At 33.9% G+C, this 19,255-nt stretch overlaps 2 protein-coding genes across 4 annotated transcripts in view; one reads left to right on the forward strand and one right to left on the reverse strand.

The window, feature by feature from the left end:
* Window positions 1-2,656: 2,656 nt before the first annotated feature.
* LOC108903258 (serine/threonine-protein kinase PAK mbt) lies at window positions 2,657-6,806 on the reverse strand. The gene is made up of 3 exons (XM_018705363.1): window positions 6,048-6,806; window positions 4,583-4,968; window positions 2,657-4,313 (listed from the first exon to the last, which is right to left on the reverse strand). The coding sequence occupies exons 1-3, from the start codon at window positions 6,502-6,504 to the stop codon at window positions 3,438-3,440; spliced, it is 1,719 nt and encodes a 572-aa protein (XP_018560879.1). The 5' UTR covers window positions 6,505-6,806; the 3' UTR covers window positions 2,657-3,437.
* Window positions 6,807-9,249: 2,443 nt separating this feature from the next.
* Window positions 9,250-19,255, forward strand: part of LOC108903259 — a 171,592-nt gene continuing 161,586 nt past the window's right edge. Inside the window, exons 1-2 of one of the 3 annotated variants that reach the window (XM_018705364.2) lie at window positions 9,250-9,526; window positions 17,499-17,524. In XM_018705364.2, the coding sequence (XP_018560880.1) occupies window positions 17,517-17,524 (8 nt within the window). In that variant the 5' untranslated portion in view covers window positions 9,250-9,526; window positions 17,499-17,516. Of the gene's footprint in view, window positions 9,527-17,402; window positions 17,466-17,498; window positions 17,525-19,255 lie in introns of those variants that run through there. The other 2 variants (XM_018705365.1, XM_018705367.2) reach the window with 2 other exon arrangements.

Genomic DNA, 19,255 nt, shown 5'->3' on the forward strand with positions numbered 1-19,255 from the left:
TTAAAAACAAGTGTGTCATTGAAACTGAAAAGTACCGAAAAAAGAAGTTTAAGAAAACGGCCTCTTCGGTTGCCTGATTTAAGTCTCATGCAATTTTTCAGGTGGAAGCTGAAACATCTGAATTACTAAAACAAAACTTCAGTACTATTTATGTGATGTGACATCATCGTATTTTGCCTTGAAATATTTCAGTTTCCACAGAAATTTTATGTTCAGTTCAATAATCGCTTTTAATGTTTCAATAAGACACTATTTACGAAATTATTTAATATATATTTTTTTGTTTCACTATTTGTACTTTGAGGTTTTTTTTCAGTATTTTTTATATGACAATTAGTTTCCATAATAAAAGGTAAGAGTATTTAAATTATTAATTTATAAACATATAAAGAAATAAGGATAACATGTTTGAAAGAAATTAAATTCGGCACTTAATATTTCTAAATATACTATAAAGCTCAGAATTCAGCTAGATATATTATTTGAAAAAGATAGCACTTATGTAAAACAGATTCATTTCTTCAATAAAATTAGAAAATAAGATGTATCTTTTATAGGTGAACAGATCATTAGTAAAAACACAAATGAAGATAAGATATATTCTTTTAAATACCTGGTCTTTAAGAACACACACATATAGAAATGTTTTCCGTCATTTCAATTATTTAACTGTTTTATTTTTTCAATTATTTTTTTTAGTTAATGTCAAAAAGGGCCAATTTTGCGCTTTTGCATGATTAATCTTCAATAATTAAAAAAAAAACAAAAAAGAACTATTACTATTGTTCAAGTATCTAACTTTGAATGTTCAAGTATTTTCCCAGGAAGTTAAGTTTTTATTTTTATTATATAAAAAAAATGAACTCGATTTTATGTACATATACAAATTTCCACATAAAGTTAGGTTAGGTTAGGTTAAGATATGAAAATAAGGTGGACATAAAAGTTGAATTAATGAAATTCTTTGATTTCTATTTTCCACTGATGTCACTTTAAAACAATCTGCTGCAAATGGATTTAAAAAAAAAAGGACGGAATCAAGAAATGTGGGAAATGTTTTCGAAGAAATCACGATTTTTCTGCAACAAAGAAAACCCAGAGAAATGACATGTTAATTCGGAGCTCGAAGATGTACCATCAAAACCCGGAGATCTGGCAACCCTACATACGACATCATGACATGAGGATATAATAAATATAATTTTTTTAAAATAGATCTCTAATTACAAGTCTACGGATGAACATTTGAGTATTTTCGAAAAAAAAAATATCTCACCTCCAAAAATGTATGGTTTGTGTCTGTTATTAATCAAATTTTTTTTTTTCACAAGATCATGTCAGCTCCTAATACTAGGACCAAATCATAATTTTTGTTACACATTTTAAAACAACTGGCATCTAACAGCATGGCTGCTAACCTATGATAAACATGCGAATAAATAGTTTATTTAAAAAAATATATATGAACTTCATTTGTTTTGTACATTAACAGCCTGGACACCTATAAATTGGGACACGCTGTATATGATTCACAAAATTTGTCTATTATTTTATTCGATACTTTTTCCTCAGATTTTTAAAATTATTTTTACAAACTTTTTGTCAAACGTAAAACAAGATAAAAAAATTAACATAATTATAAAAAAGATTTTAAAATATTTACATGTGCTTAAAAGAATAAGGAAAAAGTAGTTAAAATTATACAGGATGTTTTTTAAGTTGGAGTTTTTCTTTTAACACAATTCAACAAAATAAGCACATTTTTCAATTGATACATTTTTTTACAGGTTGGGCCATTAGTGTGAGAAAATAAAATAACTCCCTTGTTAATAATTCATAATAAAGACAAAAAGTTTATATGAGATACAGAATCAAGAAACCTAAATAACAATTTTAATTTGACACATACAGGGTGATGAGTAAAAACAGGACACACAAAATATTACATTTTTTAAATGTTTTAACAGCCCCTTCAAAAAATCAGCTCAAAAAACATTTTTATAGAGGTCGCTCACGATTTTTAAAAATTAAAAAAATTGTCAAATATTGAATTTAAAAAAAAAAAATTTTTTTTTTCGTTATTTTATTTTTTAGGTTGGAAAAAAATCACGATTCTTAAAATTTCAAATCGATATTTTAATTTCTAAAGGTCACTCATAATTATTTTAACTTTAAAAGTAGTGTACCTAAAATGTTTTCGAGCAACCTCTAAAAATAAATATCAACGAACTAATAATTTTTTTTATTGAATTTGATGAACAAAATAGAAATAAATCACGAGACACTTAAAAAATTTCTCAAGGCAAAATTTACTACCACGCTGTATCAAATATTTATAATTTTTTAAAATTTAAGTGGATCATGATTTATTTCTATTCTTTCATCAAATTCAATAAAAAAAAATTATTAGTTCGTTGATATTTATTTTTTAGAGGTCACTCGAAAACAGGTACACTACATTGAAGTTAAAATAATTATGAGTGTCATTTAGAAATTAAAATATCGATTTGAAATTTTCAGAATCGAGATTTTTCTCAACCTAGAAAATGATAAAATAACGAGAAAAAAAATGAAAAAAAATGAAAAAATTTTTGGCGATTTTGAAAATTTTTAAAAATCTTGAGCGACCTCTAAAAAATTTTTTTTTGAGCTGATTTTTTGAGGGGGCTCTTAAAACATGATAAACTAACAAATTTTCACAAGAGACACGAAAAAAATAATCATTCTAGTCCGACCCCACAAAGCCTTCCCAAGAACAAGTGCATGTCAATAATTCCTTCTTAAGGCTAAGAAAGTGTATTATAAGCTTGTAACTGGCAGTGACCAAGGCATAACAATCCGTAAAACTGTCATACTTTAAATAAAAGAACGTAAAATTACAATAAAATTAAACCTCGAAAGCCACACATGAAATTAAAACTATGCTCCTATTTCGACCTATAGTTGAGCAGTTTTATCAAGCATGATCATTGTTTATTTCATTGGAATATGTAAAGTAACCATAGTTTAAGCAGAACCGGACTTATCTAAATTAACATCCCTTATTTATTTTTTATTTGCGCTGTCATATTTCAAGAAAATTTGCGTACAGTACTGAATTATATGTTGTGTCAAAAGAAAAACTCCTATTTAAAAAACTCCTCGTTTAGAAGAGTATTCCGAAGCACCGTAAAAATGAAACTTCCCGATTTATGAAAGAGTGCTCTCCGAATGTCATTTTGTACCTAAAAGTAACTACTACGAAGCAATAAAAGTAAAAAGCCTTAGAAAAAAATAATTTAAGTCGCGACAATAACTATAAAAAAATATTTTTAGTACTATTAAATCAAGTAATATTTGGTATGTAAAACTAAATAAAACAACCATCACTTAAAAGGAGTACAAAAAAAATTTACCTCGCTAGATATAGACATATATGCAGGGTTCCCTAAGTACGCTTACGAGTAGTTCGAGTGTTTCGCTCCCCTCATCAGGGGCACGAGCAGGGCTGGTGGGCCAGCTTGTCTCAGGAACGGGTGCGAGAGGAGCTCTTGGGCAGATGCCCGCTGCGCGGGATCCCTCACCAACATCTTGTCCAAGAATGACTGTAAACGCGGCGACACCTTATGAGCATTCTTCAGTTTAGGCGGGGGCATCTCTCGGATCCTCCTCATGGCCTGTAAGGGAGGCTCATTGAAGAAGGGCGGCTCCCCATCCACCATTTCTATCACCATTATGCCGAGAGACCATATGTCTACCTCTGGCCCATATGGTAACCTCGAGATCACTTCGGGCGACATCCAGTATGGGGTGCCCACAAGAGATTTACGTTTCGGCAGTTCCTGTGACACCTGAGCGCAGAATCCAAAGTCCGAGAGCTTTACTCGTCCATCGAGGGCCAGGAGGATGGAATCAGACTTTATATCTCGGTGTATGACGCCTTGGGAGTGTAGATACGCTAGGGCTTTGAGACACTGCTTGCAGACGGTGGCTATCTGCTCTTCGTCCATCCTGGCATGCGTAACAATGTCTGTAAGGGCCCCACCCTCGAGGAATTCCATCACCACCCAGAGCTCGTCATTCACCAGGTAGCTGTCGAACATCTCCACGATGTTGGGATGGTGATAGTCCCTCATTATGACGACTTCGTTGAATAAAAGTTCCCTTCGTTGTTGTTTCCTCAGGTCCATTTTTTTAACAGCAACTTGACGGCCAGTGGTGCGGTCGTGGGCAATGCAGACCGTGCCGGTGGAACCCTCCCCGATCTTAACGAACCGTTCCAGGTTTTCCCGGGGGTCTTTTGAGGAAACGACCATTTGGAGCGCTGCCCTGAACTGTACACATAAGCAAAAATGTCAGTAGCCAAAAGAAATAAAAATACAGGTAACTAGAAAACTATGAGATCAAATTTCAAAAATCCCTTGACCGAAAAAAATATAACAAAATATTCATTAAGCAAAAATAATCTCATGGGTATTAACATCATAAATACCGACTTTTCGAAAACGGGTCATAGGAACTCGCTCAATAATTTCTTCGAGTTGAACCATCCTTAAATTTTATTCTCATAATTTCCGGACACCCTGTATAATAAAAAACCTACCTGTTCATGAGTCAATCTTTGTTCGTGATGCTTTGTAGCTGCTGTGTGACTCGGGGCACCAACTGGCCCGTGTACCGGAGGAGGTTGCATCCCGTTCTTAACGTTTTGATTCTGGTCAGGTCTGGGAGGGTAACCGGCATGTTGTAGACTTTGATGTGAACCGTGACTGGAATGAGTGTGTGACCCTAGATGTGATAGACCCATTGGTGGCGGTGGCCCACTGGAAGCCATAGAAGCTGCGGGGGATATCTGGGCATGTTCTCGCGGAGGGTAGCCAACATAAGGTTCGGGGATGTTGCCGTTTATGTTGTTAATGTGAGTGTTTGGTACCTCGTGGTTGCTGAGGGATCGTTCCGCGGGAGAACTGTCTCTTACTTGGGGCTTGCCTAGATAGAATAACGGCAGTGTGTTTCATTCTTATAATAATAATATTTATTAGTTAAACAGATCACTTAAATATGTTAAAGCGAATTATTTTCAGGAGAACCTCGTTTGGAACATTACTAACCATTTACAATACAAAATTGCCATTTTCTCGAAAACAATGCAAGAGAATATAAGGAAATCTTTATAAAGAATATAAATCTCTGTCTTGATAAATATTGATAAACCTTGGTGGTTGTTATTATGTTGTATCAAGATCTCGTGCCGAATCTGGTCAACTGATATAAATAAAAGATATTTTAAAAACAAATTAAAAAGCAGTATTCAAGCAATTTCACAAGGTATTGTGATTTAAAGGTATACTTATAAGTATTTAAATAGAATGTGCTTATTGCTGATTTTTTCTCTACTCTAATAATAGGAGGTTAAACCAGGTAAAACCGTTGGCGTGGCCTATTGCAATTTTTTTTAATTATCAAACATTCATTTTGCAAAAAAATATAAATTGTTCACACAAATGTGAAAATGCCCTTTAAAATATACAAAAATCAAAATAATTTAAATTAATGCAAATATACCAGGACAGGAACTGTTACATTTTTAAATGTTGGATATTAAATTTACTGAAAAATGAATAGATCTTCCTAATAATTAGTAAGAGGGGTAGTTTGAGGGATATAATGCCTTGATACTTCAGATAAAAAGTTACTAATATAATTTTTGAAAATCTGATGTTTTAAATAAATTGTAGCAGGTTTGAGATTTGCAATTTTATAAAAATTATAGATTCTTAAAACTATATACCCATAATCCGTCACTCCATAGCTATGTTTCATCAAATTTAGTAGTAAATAGAGTCCAAGTTTAATTTTTCAGTAAGTGGTTTATTTAAAATGTGTACTGAAGCCTCGATTGAAGCTAAATATTTGACAAATTCTCCAGTACAAATCACACTGAATGACCATTTTAATTTAACTAAATTGATTGCTTTTTAAAAATTATAGTTCAAAACAAATACAAATATTGATATACCTAGCGATATAATATTTTTACATCAAAATAGATAGCAAACTGTACTTACTTATACTCGGATCCCGTCTCATAGAAGGATACTGCATGATATGTTCCTCAGGAACGGCTGGAGGGACGTTGGCATTATTTCGATGTTCGCGACGCAGCCTGGGTGGACTGGAGGACCTAAGAGAGTTGGACCGGGCAACATTCGACATTTTTGGAAGAACTATACCATTACTGTTGGCCGGCTTGGCCTGGTGAACACTTAGACGGTTCTCATGTTTGTGATCTCCACGAACGATAGTCTTGAGGTCGAGTATTTCTGTCGGGGTAATCTCAGAGGGGTCTACGAGAGGCAAGGGTCTATTTGTCGACTTCAGTATCTGGTTGTTGCCCACTATAGAGGCCCACTGGAGTGGTAGGCCTACATACTTCCCTTCGTGTTTGTCAAAGCCAGTGTGAACCCTGTGCTCGAAATTCGTGGGCGACGAAATCTGCGGCTTCTTTTTTTTCTTGGTGAACATCTCGTCGGGTGAGCGCCGATCGTCGCTTGTTCCAGATACTGGAAGTTTCACAGGAAGTGTCAAGTAGGTTGTTACGCCCCTCGCGAGATTTTTATTGGCAACGGTAACAGTGTCAACATACGTGATACATAACCTGCTAATTGTTTTTAATAATTAACACGTCCCAGCACATGATTATTGATACTTTATCACAAATCGGTCGTCGAAATGTTAATAAAATACTATCGCAGCTTAGCCACACTGAACAATTTGATTAATTAAAAATTAGAAACGCAGAAAACAAAACTATGTATAACTTAAAATTCCATTTTACAATGTCGCACCACCTAGTGGCAGTCTCGTAACTCTGGAAAAGAATTCGTGACAATGCTAACAGATTTCGCATAAAAAAACATTGAATAAATTGCCATTGGCCCGAATTGTGATCCCATACATACCCATAAATCCCATAATTATTTTTATAACCCAATGCCATAAACGACGTTTGTATTTTATAAAATTACTAAAATTACTGTATCAGTCATCCGAATTGCGGTACGTACATGTCAAGATTCAATTGCAAATAAGGATCCGTTTTAATGATTAAATAATATATTTCCACAATCAGAAACAGCGAATCCTACATAATAATAATAATAAAAGCAATAATATGCTCTAATTAATTCCTAATTCTTATCAGCCTGTAGATTAGGCAACCCTTTATATATATCCCCTGCAGTGCAATGGGATTCCATGAGTTTTTTTTCCATTGCACAATTTTATATTATTTGTTTGTTTTGTGTTTTGTTAGAAATTTTGATAGTGAGAAAAGTAACTGAATTATATAAGTATTAATATTCAGTAAATGTACACATTTTGTGTACAGAGTTTCTTGTGATTAATATCAAATTCCGCGAACACCACCTACCGCTGCCAAATAAACAAAGATGTTCTAATATTTACAAGTAGGTGAAAGATGAAAGTTTATGCACATATGAGGATATTTAAAGTACGTTACAATAGTATCATTTATCTAGGGTTACAATTTCGGGTTATGCCGTGGCATATCTGTCGCCGTCAGTTGCAGATCTTGCGCGACGCTGCGAAACTTTTGCAGTCATCACTGAAGCTGAAGATGCAGACACTGAAGGACGGCGAAACGTTTGGGACATTGGATCCGACCAGTTATAAGGCCTTAGAACCAACATCGAAATCGGTTTTGAACAAAAGTATAATGAGTATATGGCCAACAATCAGAACGCAGTCAGGAAAGAAAGGGTCAGAGGGATGTTGTGACGTCACGTGGAGAATAGATAGCGATTTGTGGATATTGTATGTGCCGTGCTACTTAGAAATTTGCGATATTAGTAAGTACGAATGAGAATGCAAATATATCAAGTTAATAGTAGTAGTAGTAGTTGATATGCAAGTATATCAACGAATATTAACAGATAATTAAAAATTAGCTAGAAAATAAATGAATCTTTTCAGGTATGTAAAAAACATACGGAAAATACAGGGTGTAGGATAAGTACATAACATGCTGATTAATGTTTTAAAACATTATAACGTTTTTTGTGTAAATGTTTATAGGACAAACAGCGGCGGAGATATTGGAGATATACAATTTTTTTATGTAAATACGATTTTAAATATATGTAAAAACTATTGTGATAGAAGCTTTAACTTTTTTAGGAGCAATACGTTTTATAAAATTTGCTTTGTATTTTTAAGCTTTAAAATTGTTGTATTTGTAACAAAAATTTATCCACTTAATCGATTTTTGGTACATGTGGTACTTGGATTAAAAATGAATTCGAAAATGGCTCGTTTTTAAAATAAAATGGGAGTATTTTTTTTTAAATTGAGGTACAATTCAAATAAAATGCACTTATCGAACACATTCAGTAGCATTAAAATGTTTAACAACAACGTCTCCTAATATCTCCATTACTAAAAATGATGTTTTTTTTATAGTAGTAGTATAGTTGTATCACTAGTCTGTTTACGCCGTGCGGTGAAATTTCATATTTGTAATAGATGTGACATTATTTGTATTTTTGATTGTACAAAATGTTTTCCATTTTCCAAATAACGAAAATATTAAAAAAATCTGTATTGAAACTTGCGGACGTGTAAATATATATTTAATGCGACACATGCTTGAATTTGTTCAAGATATTTGGTAAGTAATGGTCACTACTGAGGTACTGATAAAACAGTCAAACTTTTTACGTAACCATAAACTATTAGCACGAACTTTATTAACGAACCACTTAAATCTCTCTCCACGTGACGTCATGCGCCAAACGAATCGATTTTAGTTCACGGAAATATCGTAACTTCTAGTCTTTGTGTCATGGTATACAACTCCAAATAGTGAGGAGCCTTTTGTATGTCATTCGCATTTTAGGGGAAAACTCCTCTTTTCCCCTGCGCGCGCCCCTGTGTGACGCAAATAACAAACTGCCGTATAAACTAGGTCATTGACATTTGAGAAGCCGGTCCTGTCGCGCTATGCAACCCAGTTTACGACTTTAATCGTGGCATTCATGACGGCTTAGATGATTTTAATTGATCACGGGTCGAGCAGCAAATTGACAAGAACGTCCAGTGTCCCTAATTTAAGGCCCGCTACAAACGAAAATTCCTGGAGGCGCAAGCGCGACGTAAGCTGGAAGACAGCGCTGGCATTCCAGCAAGTTAAACTAAACAAAGGCCAAAGGATCGCTGTTGATCGCTGACCGCAGTAGTTGGCCGGATGCATTGAGAGCTTGTTCTGCGAAAGTCTCTGCACTGAATTGTTGACAATGTGCTCGGTTGTGGTCCGCAGCCGCAGGCGGAATTGTCGCGTACATTTTTAAAGAGTGCAGTGAGAGAAAGGTCAAAAAATGAGAATATGCCTATGTCCGTTACAGGGTGGCCCTGAGAGGACGGTCGATCGAAACAGGTGCACAATTTTTGCATAATTTCTATTGATAGTCGATAAGAAACATTGTTTTTTGTCGCGTATGATGTTCCTCCACTTTTGCAAATTCACTAGGTAGGTACACCCCACATAAAACAATGTGCTAAGTTAAAAACACTGCCATCGCAACTGAAAAATATCTAAAACCTAACTGTCTAAAAAGAATTTAGGAATCGCTTGCGTTTAAACTAATTTTACAAGAACATGGTTTTTATAACCATTTTTTGCAGGAAATTTGAAAAAACTTTTAATCTTATTCTGTATTGATATACCTATTGAGTTTATACAGGAATACAGGATTTGTAAAATGTTTCAGGAAGTTTTTTTTTTACAAATTTATGAATTTGTGACACGCAAACGCGCGCGTCTCTATAATTATAATGTAATAGTTGCAAACAGATTGTTATAATTAATTGTTAATACGTATGTCCAAAACATTTTTTTAAATTTATACGCTCCTTGCTACAAGTAATATTTAAACACAATTTGCGTACTTTTCTCTTTTCCTTCAACCTCATGATGATGATGATGAAGGTTACAATTTGTTCTGACTGAAGAGTTGTACATTGATAGGCACCATATTTTTACGAATTTTTTAATATGTTTAATCAAATAGAGGAAATTAGGCAATTAGGGGGTGTAAGAGGTTATTATGTTTGTTAAATTATTTCAATTGTTGAACCTCTTATATTGTTGAGTATCTTGGATTATTTTTGATTTCTTTTTTTTTTAAATAACTACCTGTCTTTCATTCATGTTATTAAGCTACGGCAAAAAATAGTTTTCCTTGTTCGACTATTTTGTTTACATCTGTTACGCATTTGTATAATAATTCGTTGTTACAAATCGACACGTATATGGATAAATTATTTATAATTGCAAAACAATGTTCGTGAAATAGTTTTAAAAATAAACAGTGTGTTACTGGTTAGTGGTCATCTAAAAATTTAAAAAAAAAAACTGATAAGTAAACTATTAGTTCGTCTCGTTGCCAGACGATGTTCGATTGTTTTTCAACATTTTGAGGACTTCAGCATTCCTTGGAGCCGTCTGACTGGGCCGCAATTTAAACAACAAATAAAATATTAACCCAGTATTCAAAAACAGCGAAACTGAAGTTTGTTTCACAACAGAATTGAATTAAGTGAAGTTCACATGAACGCAAACTTTAGCAATATAGAAAGAAAAGTCTTACAATTAGGTTATATTATATTTAATAATTTAATAATACTCATGTATTATCATTAAAATTATGATTTAATTTTGTTTGAAATTAATTAAGTTAAATTTTTGAACGTATTTTGAATGACTGGCTGAATGTTTGACATATGCAATTGAATCCAGAGAAAAAAAGAAATTGAGGAAGGTGCAATATTCCTCAAATAGGGGTGATAAACACAGTATTACTATATGCTTATTAATATATTCAGGAAAATTCTGCACAATTTTGAACATTAATATTTAGAAATAACAGCGAATACTTTTAAGAAAAAATATTTATACACTCATGTTTAATACAACGCTCTTATTAAAAAACTATAAACTGACTTGGTTGGTTAGGTTGGTACACAAAATTTTTAATTAACAGCGTTTTCGACATATTTGCACTTTTGCACTCAGTACGCATTGAGTGTATGTCTTCGTCATGTACTGTCAGCATTGCCATCCGTATTTAGATACTAATTCACTTGCTATAGATTAATAATAAAAATGTATCTACGTTTTTTAATTAAGTAACTTGTTATTGTTTCATTTAGATATTCATAAATTAATGAACTGACAGGTTCAATTGCAAGATTGAGGTTATGGGATTGTTTTTTTCTCGCCAACTTGGAGGTAGAACCGAAACAACCAAATTGACTTGGCTTGACGTGGGCCAAAGATAATTTTAATTGAATCTTTTTCATACGCCTTCATACAGAAAAACCTAACCTGACCTGATCATAACTAACCAGTTGATTTTTTTACTAAAAGTTAAAAAAGAACCCTTACGGGGAGCCTCCAAGTAAAGTGAATTTGAATATCTCGACACTATTGTGAATCTTTTCATATTTTCAATCGAACACTGAACGGGTAACATTTTTTGCCCTAAAAATTGGACGTAAATATTAAATACAAATTCCATGACAAAGTTACCGCTCTATCAAACAAAAATAGACGTGATCTTAGACTTCTAAATGGACTTTTTTAACTTGGCGTTAACGACGTACCTAAAGACGACGGCTGCGTCGAAGGAATGCAAGATCACTCATTAATCCATACAACCGCGAAGGCCAATGTCGTGATGTTACAGCTTTTCCTTTTAAAACCCATTCCTCGGATTTTCTCCAACGTCTAACCCTGAAAATTGCAAATACGAATTAGTGAAATTCTAATTAATATGAATAATCTTGTACGGATAATGTTAACAACTATCGGCGAATTAATTAAGGATAAGGTCTGAATATGGCAACACCACTTGAGGGAGCTGGGGATTTTTTACTTAGGATCTACTATGGCTTTTAATCCTGGTTATCTTAAGAGATACAAAATGGGTTTAAACTCGTATAGGTAATAGGTTTGTTTCTTCAGCAGTCTAAAAAGGTTTCCAATTGCCTGGAACAATTTTCGAAAGTTGCGCAGTTGTTTTTGTATTCTGCGCTCAATGGGCTTGTTCACCATTTTCAAACACAGTCACAGGACGCCCCTTCCTCCCTTGCACACTTTTACATACGTTTTGAACATTTTTGCTCCCATAACTTTTGTACTTTTGCAAAAAAATTAGAGGGAACATTGGCCTGGAACATGCGTATTATGAAATTACTGTTTGTACAGAAAAAATCTCAAACTTTGACTAGAAGTTTAGTGTTTGCGCATGATTTTTAAACTGTTTGCTGACGATCATACTGGTTGGAGACATCTGTGGACTGCTAATCCGAGACATGCGTAATATGCCTAGTATCTGTTATTGTTATTCGGGTTTATATATAGATGTATATTATTTAAATAACAGAACAAGTATTTGGAAATGATAATACGGAGTACGAAAAAGTAAAAATATTTATCATTAGGATCGAAATGGTAAATATCATAAATTAAAATAATTATATTTCTTCCTATATGTACAATAAACATCAAAAAAATCGGTGCCTCCTAAGCTCGACGTATAGCATATGTACAATTTTTAAAAAAACTGCACTTTTTAATACGGAGCCCTTCATTAAAATTGAGAAATCTAGAAATAGAGGCTATGACGATTGACGATTGGGCTAAAAATGCTTTATTACAAATATTAACGGGTCCATCAGCTTAAAAATTGTCAGTGTTTTTGGTGCATAACATATAACAATTTCCTGTTAATTTCGGCGTACACCTAGGGGACATGTTACCTTTGGTAAATCAAGAGATATATTTTCCCTGTATATGTGTGTAACATGAGTCATTCTTCAAGAACATCACTTTCTATCTAAAATACAGACTCTTGTTTAATTTCGATATCGTTGTGCGTGTAAAATGCAGTCAACCAAAGTTCTTGAATACCAGAAATTTAAAGTAAAAATAATCCAACCCCACAGACAAGACTCCTAATTGCTGATATTGATGTGTTTTGTATTAATTATAATTGGACATATCATTATAATCTCTATTTTTGATTACTTATTACCAAGACTGTCAGAAAGAGCCGCAATTCAATGGCGTGCCAAGCGGGTTAACCGAGACATGCGTGAGCCGCTGCCTCAGAAGGCTTTTCACGTTCACGTCACGTTAATATACTGTTGCCTTTGTTACCGTGCGGGTCTTGCGTAATCAATTCCTATCCCTTGATGTTTATGATGGTGTATTGTAGACAATTTGGTTGAGGCATGTAATCCATGGAGTTGTTGTTTTCTGCGATATCAACAGGTAGGAATCTTGTCTGTGGGGTTAGATATCTTTTACACGTGGATTTCTGGTACTGAACATTTTTTGGGAACAAGTTTTTTATTTTATTTGAAAATTAATACCTTTAAAGAACGAGTAGAGTAGCTAGGGTAAAAGTTGTACTATAACTACCTTGTAAGATGATGGGATTGCAACGGTAAATAAAAAGTTAGCTCCATTAGCAAAATGATTTTTATCGTAACATGTCTTCTTAAGGCTAAATAACGGCTAAATGATTTGCCTCGGTGTTTCATAAAGAAAAATCAATCCAGTTTAACTGAAGGCTGTAGAAGTGCCCGAACTGAATTTTGCTGGGGAGCCTAAATTTTGAGTTCCGCCACTGGATGCAATTATTTATTTATATTCGAACTTAACGTATGTCTACAGTCGGAAAGGCCATTAAACGCGCCATTACCAGTGGCCCTTTGTGGGTGGTACAATAAAAATAACGATACAAATCAAGGCTTTTATTAATCGCCTGCTATAATTCACCAGTACGGACCGGATGCCCATTCGTGTTCCACATGATGCCTAGTTATACATCTTCGGCACGCCGTTCACTACACTGTATTACGTGGTTGGGTTCTACATACGGCGATAATGCGAATGCGAAATTGTTGCCGCGTTGGGCAATAAACTAATCAGGGGAGTTATTTTTAAACCGCACTTTCTTAACCAATAATCCGGAGGGGTCAGGACCGGCGTCGCGAAATGTAAGATAAGAAGTATGTCTTAAAGTTTCAGTTTTTAGTTTTAGATATTTTTGGTGCAAGTGCAGGTAAAAGTTGATTTTTTCAGTAAGATATATTTGTTGTAATGGTAATCATCATCACAATCTTGGTTTTTGTCATTCGCTATTATTACTGACATATACATTGTGTCTGCTAAAGAATCGGCCAATCTATACCTGTACATGATTCTACAACGAAAATTAGTAGGGGTTGATCAAATAAATGTCGATATAAAACCTATTTTTTTCGAAAATTGTGCATTTTATAATACGTGATAACAGTAAAATATATGGAAATACCAATGTTTATTCTCGCCAGGGGCGTATTATATTATATATTTAACGTCCCTTTAATGAAATCTACACGCCATCTTATCTATTGAACTGAAAGTATATCTGATAATAGACACTCAGGCAAACGCGGCACAAACATAGCTACACTGGGAGACGTGGCCATAAATTCAGTTGTCAACAAATGACCTAGCAGTGCAGTGCAGCAATTCGAAAATTGATGTGATGTAGATAATTTTAATTTTTTATAGGCAATTAATCAGTCATATTACAATTGCAAAAGGGAGAATAGGGATATTGTGTTTACTAATATTAAGTATTAAGGGATTTTGGAGACCTTTTAAAACGGAACAAAACGAAATTTACCATTAATATAATACAATTGTTTGAGGACATAAATAATTAAAATATCTTGTTTGTCAAATAAACTTATAATATAGAGTTTCTCCATATTATACAAATTTTTTTAAGGACGCCTATGAAACTCATTAAATTTTATTGCTAGGCGTTTTTATACATGTTGAACTGACTTCGGAAAGACTATAATTAAATGTTAGTTGTCAGTCAAAGAGGACTCCCAAATCCCTTATAGTACAGTATTACAATATTATCCAATTTTATCAATATTATACGGATAACGCAATGTGGTTGCGAGTCAATGTTATTATTTGCCATTCAGAAACGTAGAGGTGATTCTCCAGACACCAATTCTGCAAAATTATTCCTGTACCTAACATAATATCAAATCATTGGCAAATATCAACATCTTACAATCAAGTACAGCACATAAGTTGTCAATGAAAATAGAAATAACAATGGTCCCAAGTTAGACCCTTGAGGTACGCCACCAATTACAATGTAGGTATTTGAGCAAAAACCTAACGTAATGTTTCTGTTGATTCAAGTAAGATTGTATAAGTTACAAATAAATTTGGTTGAAACCTAAACAAGAAATTTTTATGAGCAATATATTACGGTGATAGGTTGAAAGGCCTTGTACACCGCGTCACTTGTCCTCTTTTGTTAAGTACTTCACATAAATGTTGGCTAAATACTGTTAAGTTACTTATGGTTGATCTAGAATTCACAAAACCTTGTTGAAAAATTAGCATAACATTTTTAGTTGAATATATGGCTACTTGGAAATGTTCTAAATTTCTGGAAAAACTGAAATTTAAAAAAAAATTAAATTAAAAAGTATCTGCAAAGGATGTACTAAAACCCTCATGCAGTTTTTTAGGAGAACGAAATTTGATCTGAACGAGGAACTCTTTAATGTATTTCCACAGCTTCCAAAATTTCTCTTTCATTTATTGCCTTACAACTATATTAATGCTGTTAGACTGCAATACGTTGTTAGAACCATTGTTTACTGTTGGTAAATTGCCAGAATTATTAGAATCTAAATTGAAGTTGACGTTAAATGAAAAACCAGCGATAATATTACCTATTACCTATATTCAACGCGCCTTGTGGTAGTATGCAATTTTTTTCAGAATTCTGTATTATTTCTACGAAATTCTCTACGTAGCCTTCAGCTACTGTAAAGGATTTCCAGCCTCTATGACCATGTGTATGTCGAGTGTATAATGCGGGATTATTTAAATTTAAATATTTGGCCTCGTATTTGACTATTTTTACTACAGGGACTATCTTTGACTATCGTATTTATACCAAAAAATTAAATTACGCATTTTCCATTTTTTTTTAATAAAAAAGTGGAAGGTGAGTGGAAGGATTTGGCGGTCTAATATTTAAATATTTCCTAAATGTATGTCCTTTCCCCATTTTCACCATTAACTAACGTAAAGGTTCGAGATACACAGTTTGACTAAACTCATCTTGCCCACGAGATGCGCAGATCTAAAACAGAGACCACAGTAGGAGTGACAAAGACAGAAGATATTAATAGTAGGACAGGTACTTCGGTCTGGTAAATATAGTTATTTAACGAAGGTTTTATATTATATATTGCCTGGACTTGACCCAATTCATACTTATTTCAAAGCCGATTATGCACTTGATACTATTTAATGACCGCTGTTCACCGTTCGATGTTCAGACAGGGAATGAGCTCCGGTGCTAGTCTGGTAACGGTGCTATTGCGCATCTGAATCTCGCGGAGAAGAAGAATTTGGTCAAGCCGAAGGTGTATCCATTTAAATTAATTATTCTATTTTGCATGCGCAATGCTTTATGTAGACTTCAATTCTGTAGCTTTTATATTTTGTAAAAATAAATATAATTCTGCAAAAATGTAAGTATACGATACTTACGATTACACGTACTTTTTTTATTTTGATGAAATTGTAACCTCACACTATCAGAATCTCTGGGAATAATAGAATTATTGATTGTAATGTTAAGTGGGTCACAATGTTTCTGTCTGGAATGGAAACGTAATAGTTGAGTCTTATCGGGATTCAAGTACAAAAAATTTTGTGAAAACCATTCACCCATATCTGACAGCACATCTTTACATTTATTAGTTAAAATTTTGTCTAATTTGTCAGATAAAATGATTGAAGTATCATCTGCATATAAATTAAAATATGCTGCAGTAGAAAAATTTGTCAAGTCATTTAGGTACAACAAAAAAAGGACAGGACCCAATATAGAACCCTGTGGTACACCGAGTGTTATACTTCTTGTATTCGAATCAACATTATTTATAGACACAAACTGAGTTCTATTATAAAGAAAACTTGTTATCCATAACAATGCCACACCTCGGATATTTCTAATCTTGTAAAGCCCATTTGAATTGTTTACATTTGAATACCTTTCTGTGATACAGTAAAGTCTGCGGATAAATTTTGTCAGTTACTTTTTTATCTGTATGCAGAGTGAGGTAGCAAATACATATTTAGCTGTTGATATCAGCTTTTCCACTTAAACATGGTATATTTTGCAGTCTCCCTGCCGCTGATAACATTGTCCCAGTGATTTATGGCGGCAGCGCCAGAACAAATATTAAAAATTTCATTGCATTTGTCAACCTGCTATAATTCACAGTTACGATAGCGCCTTTACAGTGACTGAACGTCTCGTATATTTGTTCCTGTGGCTTTCGCAACTGCTTCTCTTTCCGTTGTAAGTACCTATATATCTGATTTTCTATTCTAGGGATTGAATGCTAGCTTGATGGAGTGGTAAGTCGGAAAAACCAGTGATTTTGCTTCGTCCCGCTTGAATAATAAATATTAACTTTAGAGCTGAAAATAAACCACAAGAACCTTAAAAATCCTCCTCCTAGAATAACCATCGATGTTTTAGAAAATAAGTTATATAAATGTCCTAGATATATTAATTTTGTGGTTTTTGTGATGTGAATTTTATAAATTAACTAATATCGTTTTGTTTCGAATAGTAAGGAAAATATAGCCAAAATATTGCGGTCATAATACCTAGTAATAAGGAAAAATTAAGGAAGAAACGGTCAAATTTTAAAGAAAAAAGTTTCCTAACCATTTTTTATTGTTTCGTAGGAACTCGATTATCACACTACATCCTTATATGTAACGAGCGTTCAAATAAAAACGTGGTCGAAGTTGGCTCTGACACATTGGACGTAGGGAGTAGCTTATAGCGACCAACTTAACCTCATTTCTCAACGAGCTGTATAGCAGCTGTCAGTTTCAATAACGTTAATGACTATATAACTTTATTTTAAAGAATAATCGTGATAACAATAACAAACAATTAAAGGAGCTGCGGAAAGTGTCCCCCTCCTTGTTATAACAATAAATTAAAGCAGCTGCTGAAAGTGTCCCCCTCCTTGTTCCAAGCACTTTTCACACCTGTTCCTCAAAGAATTAAAGACATTTTCTAAGATGCTCGGGGTATTGTTAATTTCACGAATCTTGTCTATAAGTCGAGCCTGCAGATGGTTTAAATCAGGAATAGGCAGTTCAAAAATAGTGTTTTTAAGGTAAGGCCACAAAAAGAAATCACACGGCGTAATATCACATGACCTCGGTGGAAATTCATGTTCAGCATTGAGACTTATTAGTCGATTTTGGAAAACTTCCCTCAACATATTCATCGTCTCGCCTGCCGTATGTGCCCTTGCGCCATCTTGTTGAAAGTAAAAGTTTGTAATTTCGTTTTCTTCCAGCTGGTTAACAAAAGGAGCGATAATTTCTTCTCTATACCTTTGCGCAGTAAGAGTACCATTAAAAAAAATAGGTCCATAAATCCTCCTTCGATTGAGAGCACACCAAACTCCAATTTTTTGAGCGTGTAGAGGGCCCTCGACAAAAAAGTTATCTGGTTTTTCAGAAGACCACATTCTCATATTCTGTGAGTTTACGTAACCACTTAAATGAAACCAGGCTTCATCAGAAAAAAAGGTGATATTATGAAGTTCACCGTAGTTGTTTAAAAACCATTCACAAAATACAGCCCGTCGCGGAAAATCAACTTCATGAAGTTCTTGCTGACAAGTTAAACGATAGGAGAACAAACGCAAATCTTTTTTTAACACTGTGTGGCAGGTACCGACTGATACTCCCACCATTTGTGATAAAACACGTACAGAAGTTCTTGGCGCATTTTCCATTATTTGTTGGACATTTTCTTTTAATTCTTCAGTCCGCTTTTTAGGTCGGCCGCTTCCTTCTTTTCTTGTTACACTGCCCGTTTCACGAAAAACATTAACACAACGCTGAACTGCACTTTGAAAAATTTTGTACTCAACAACGCCGGGAAATTGATTTTGAAATTCTATGAAACATTCCTCAATAGAATACTTCCATATTCCATCAATCTTGCGTCCATTTCTAAAGTAGGACTCTATGATAAACACTTTTTGTTCTTGAGAAAACACCATTTTAAACGCTTTTTAAAACGAAAATATTCAAATTGATAGCGGCGATATAGCG

The sequence above is a fragment of the Anoplophora glabripennis genome, unplaced genomic scaffold (genome assembly GCF_000390285.2).
Source record: "Anoplophora glabripennis isolate ALB-LARVAE unplaced genomic scaffold, Agla_2.0 scaffold40, whole genome shotgun sequence".
NCBI classification, from domain to species: Eukaryota; Metazoa; Arthropoda; class Insecta; order Coleoptera; family Cerambycidae; genus Anoplophora; species Anoplophora glabripennis.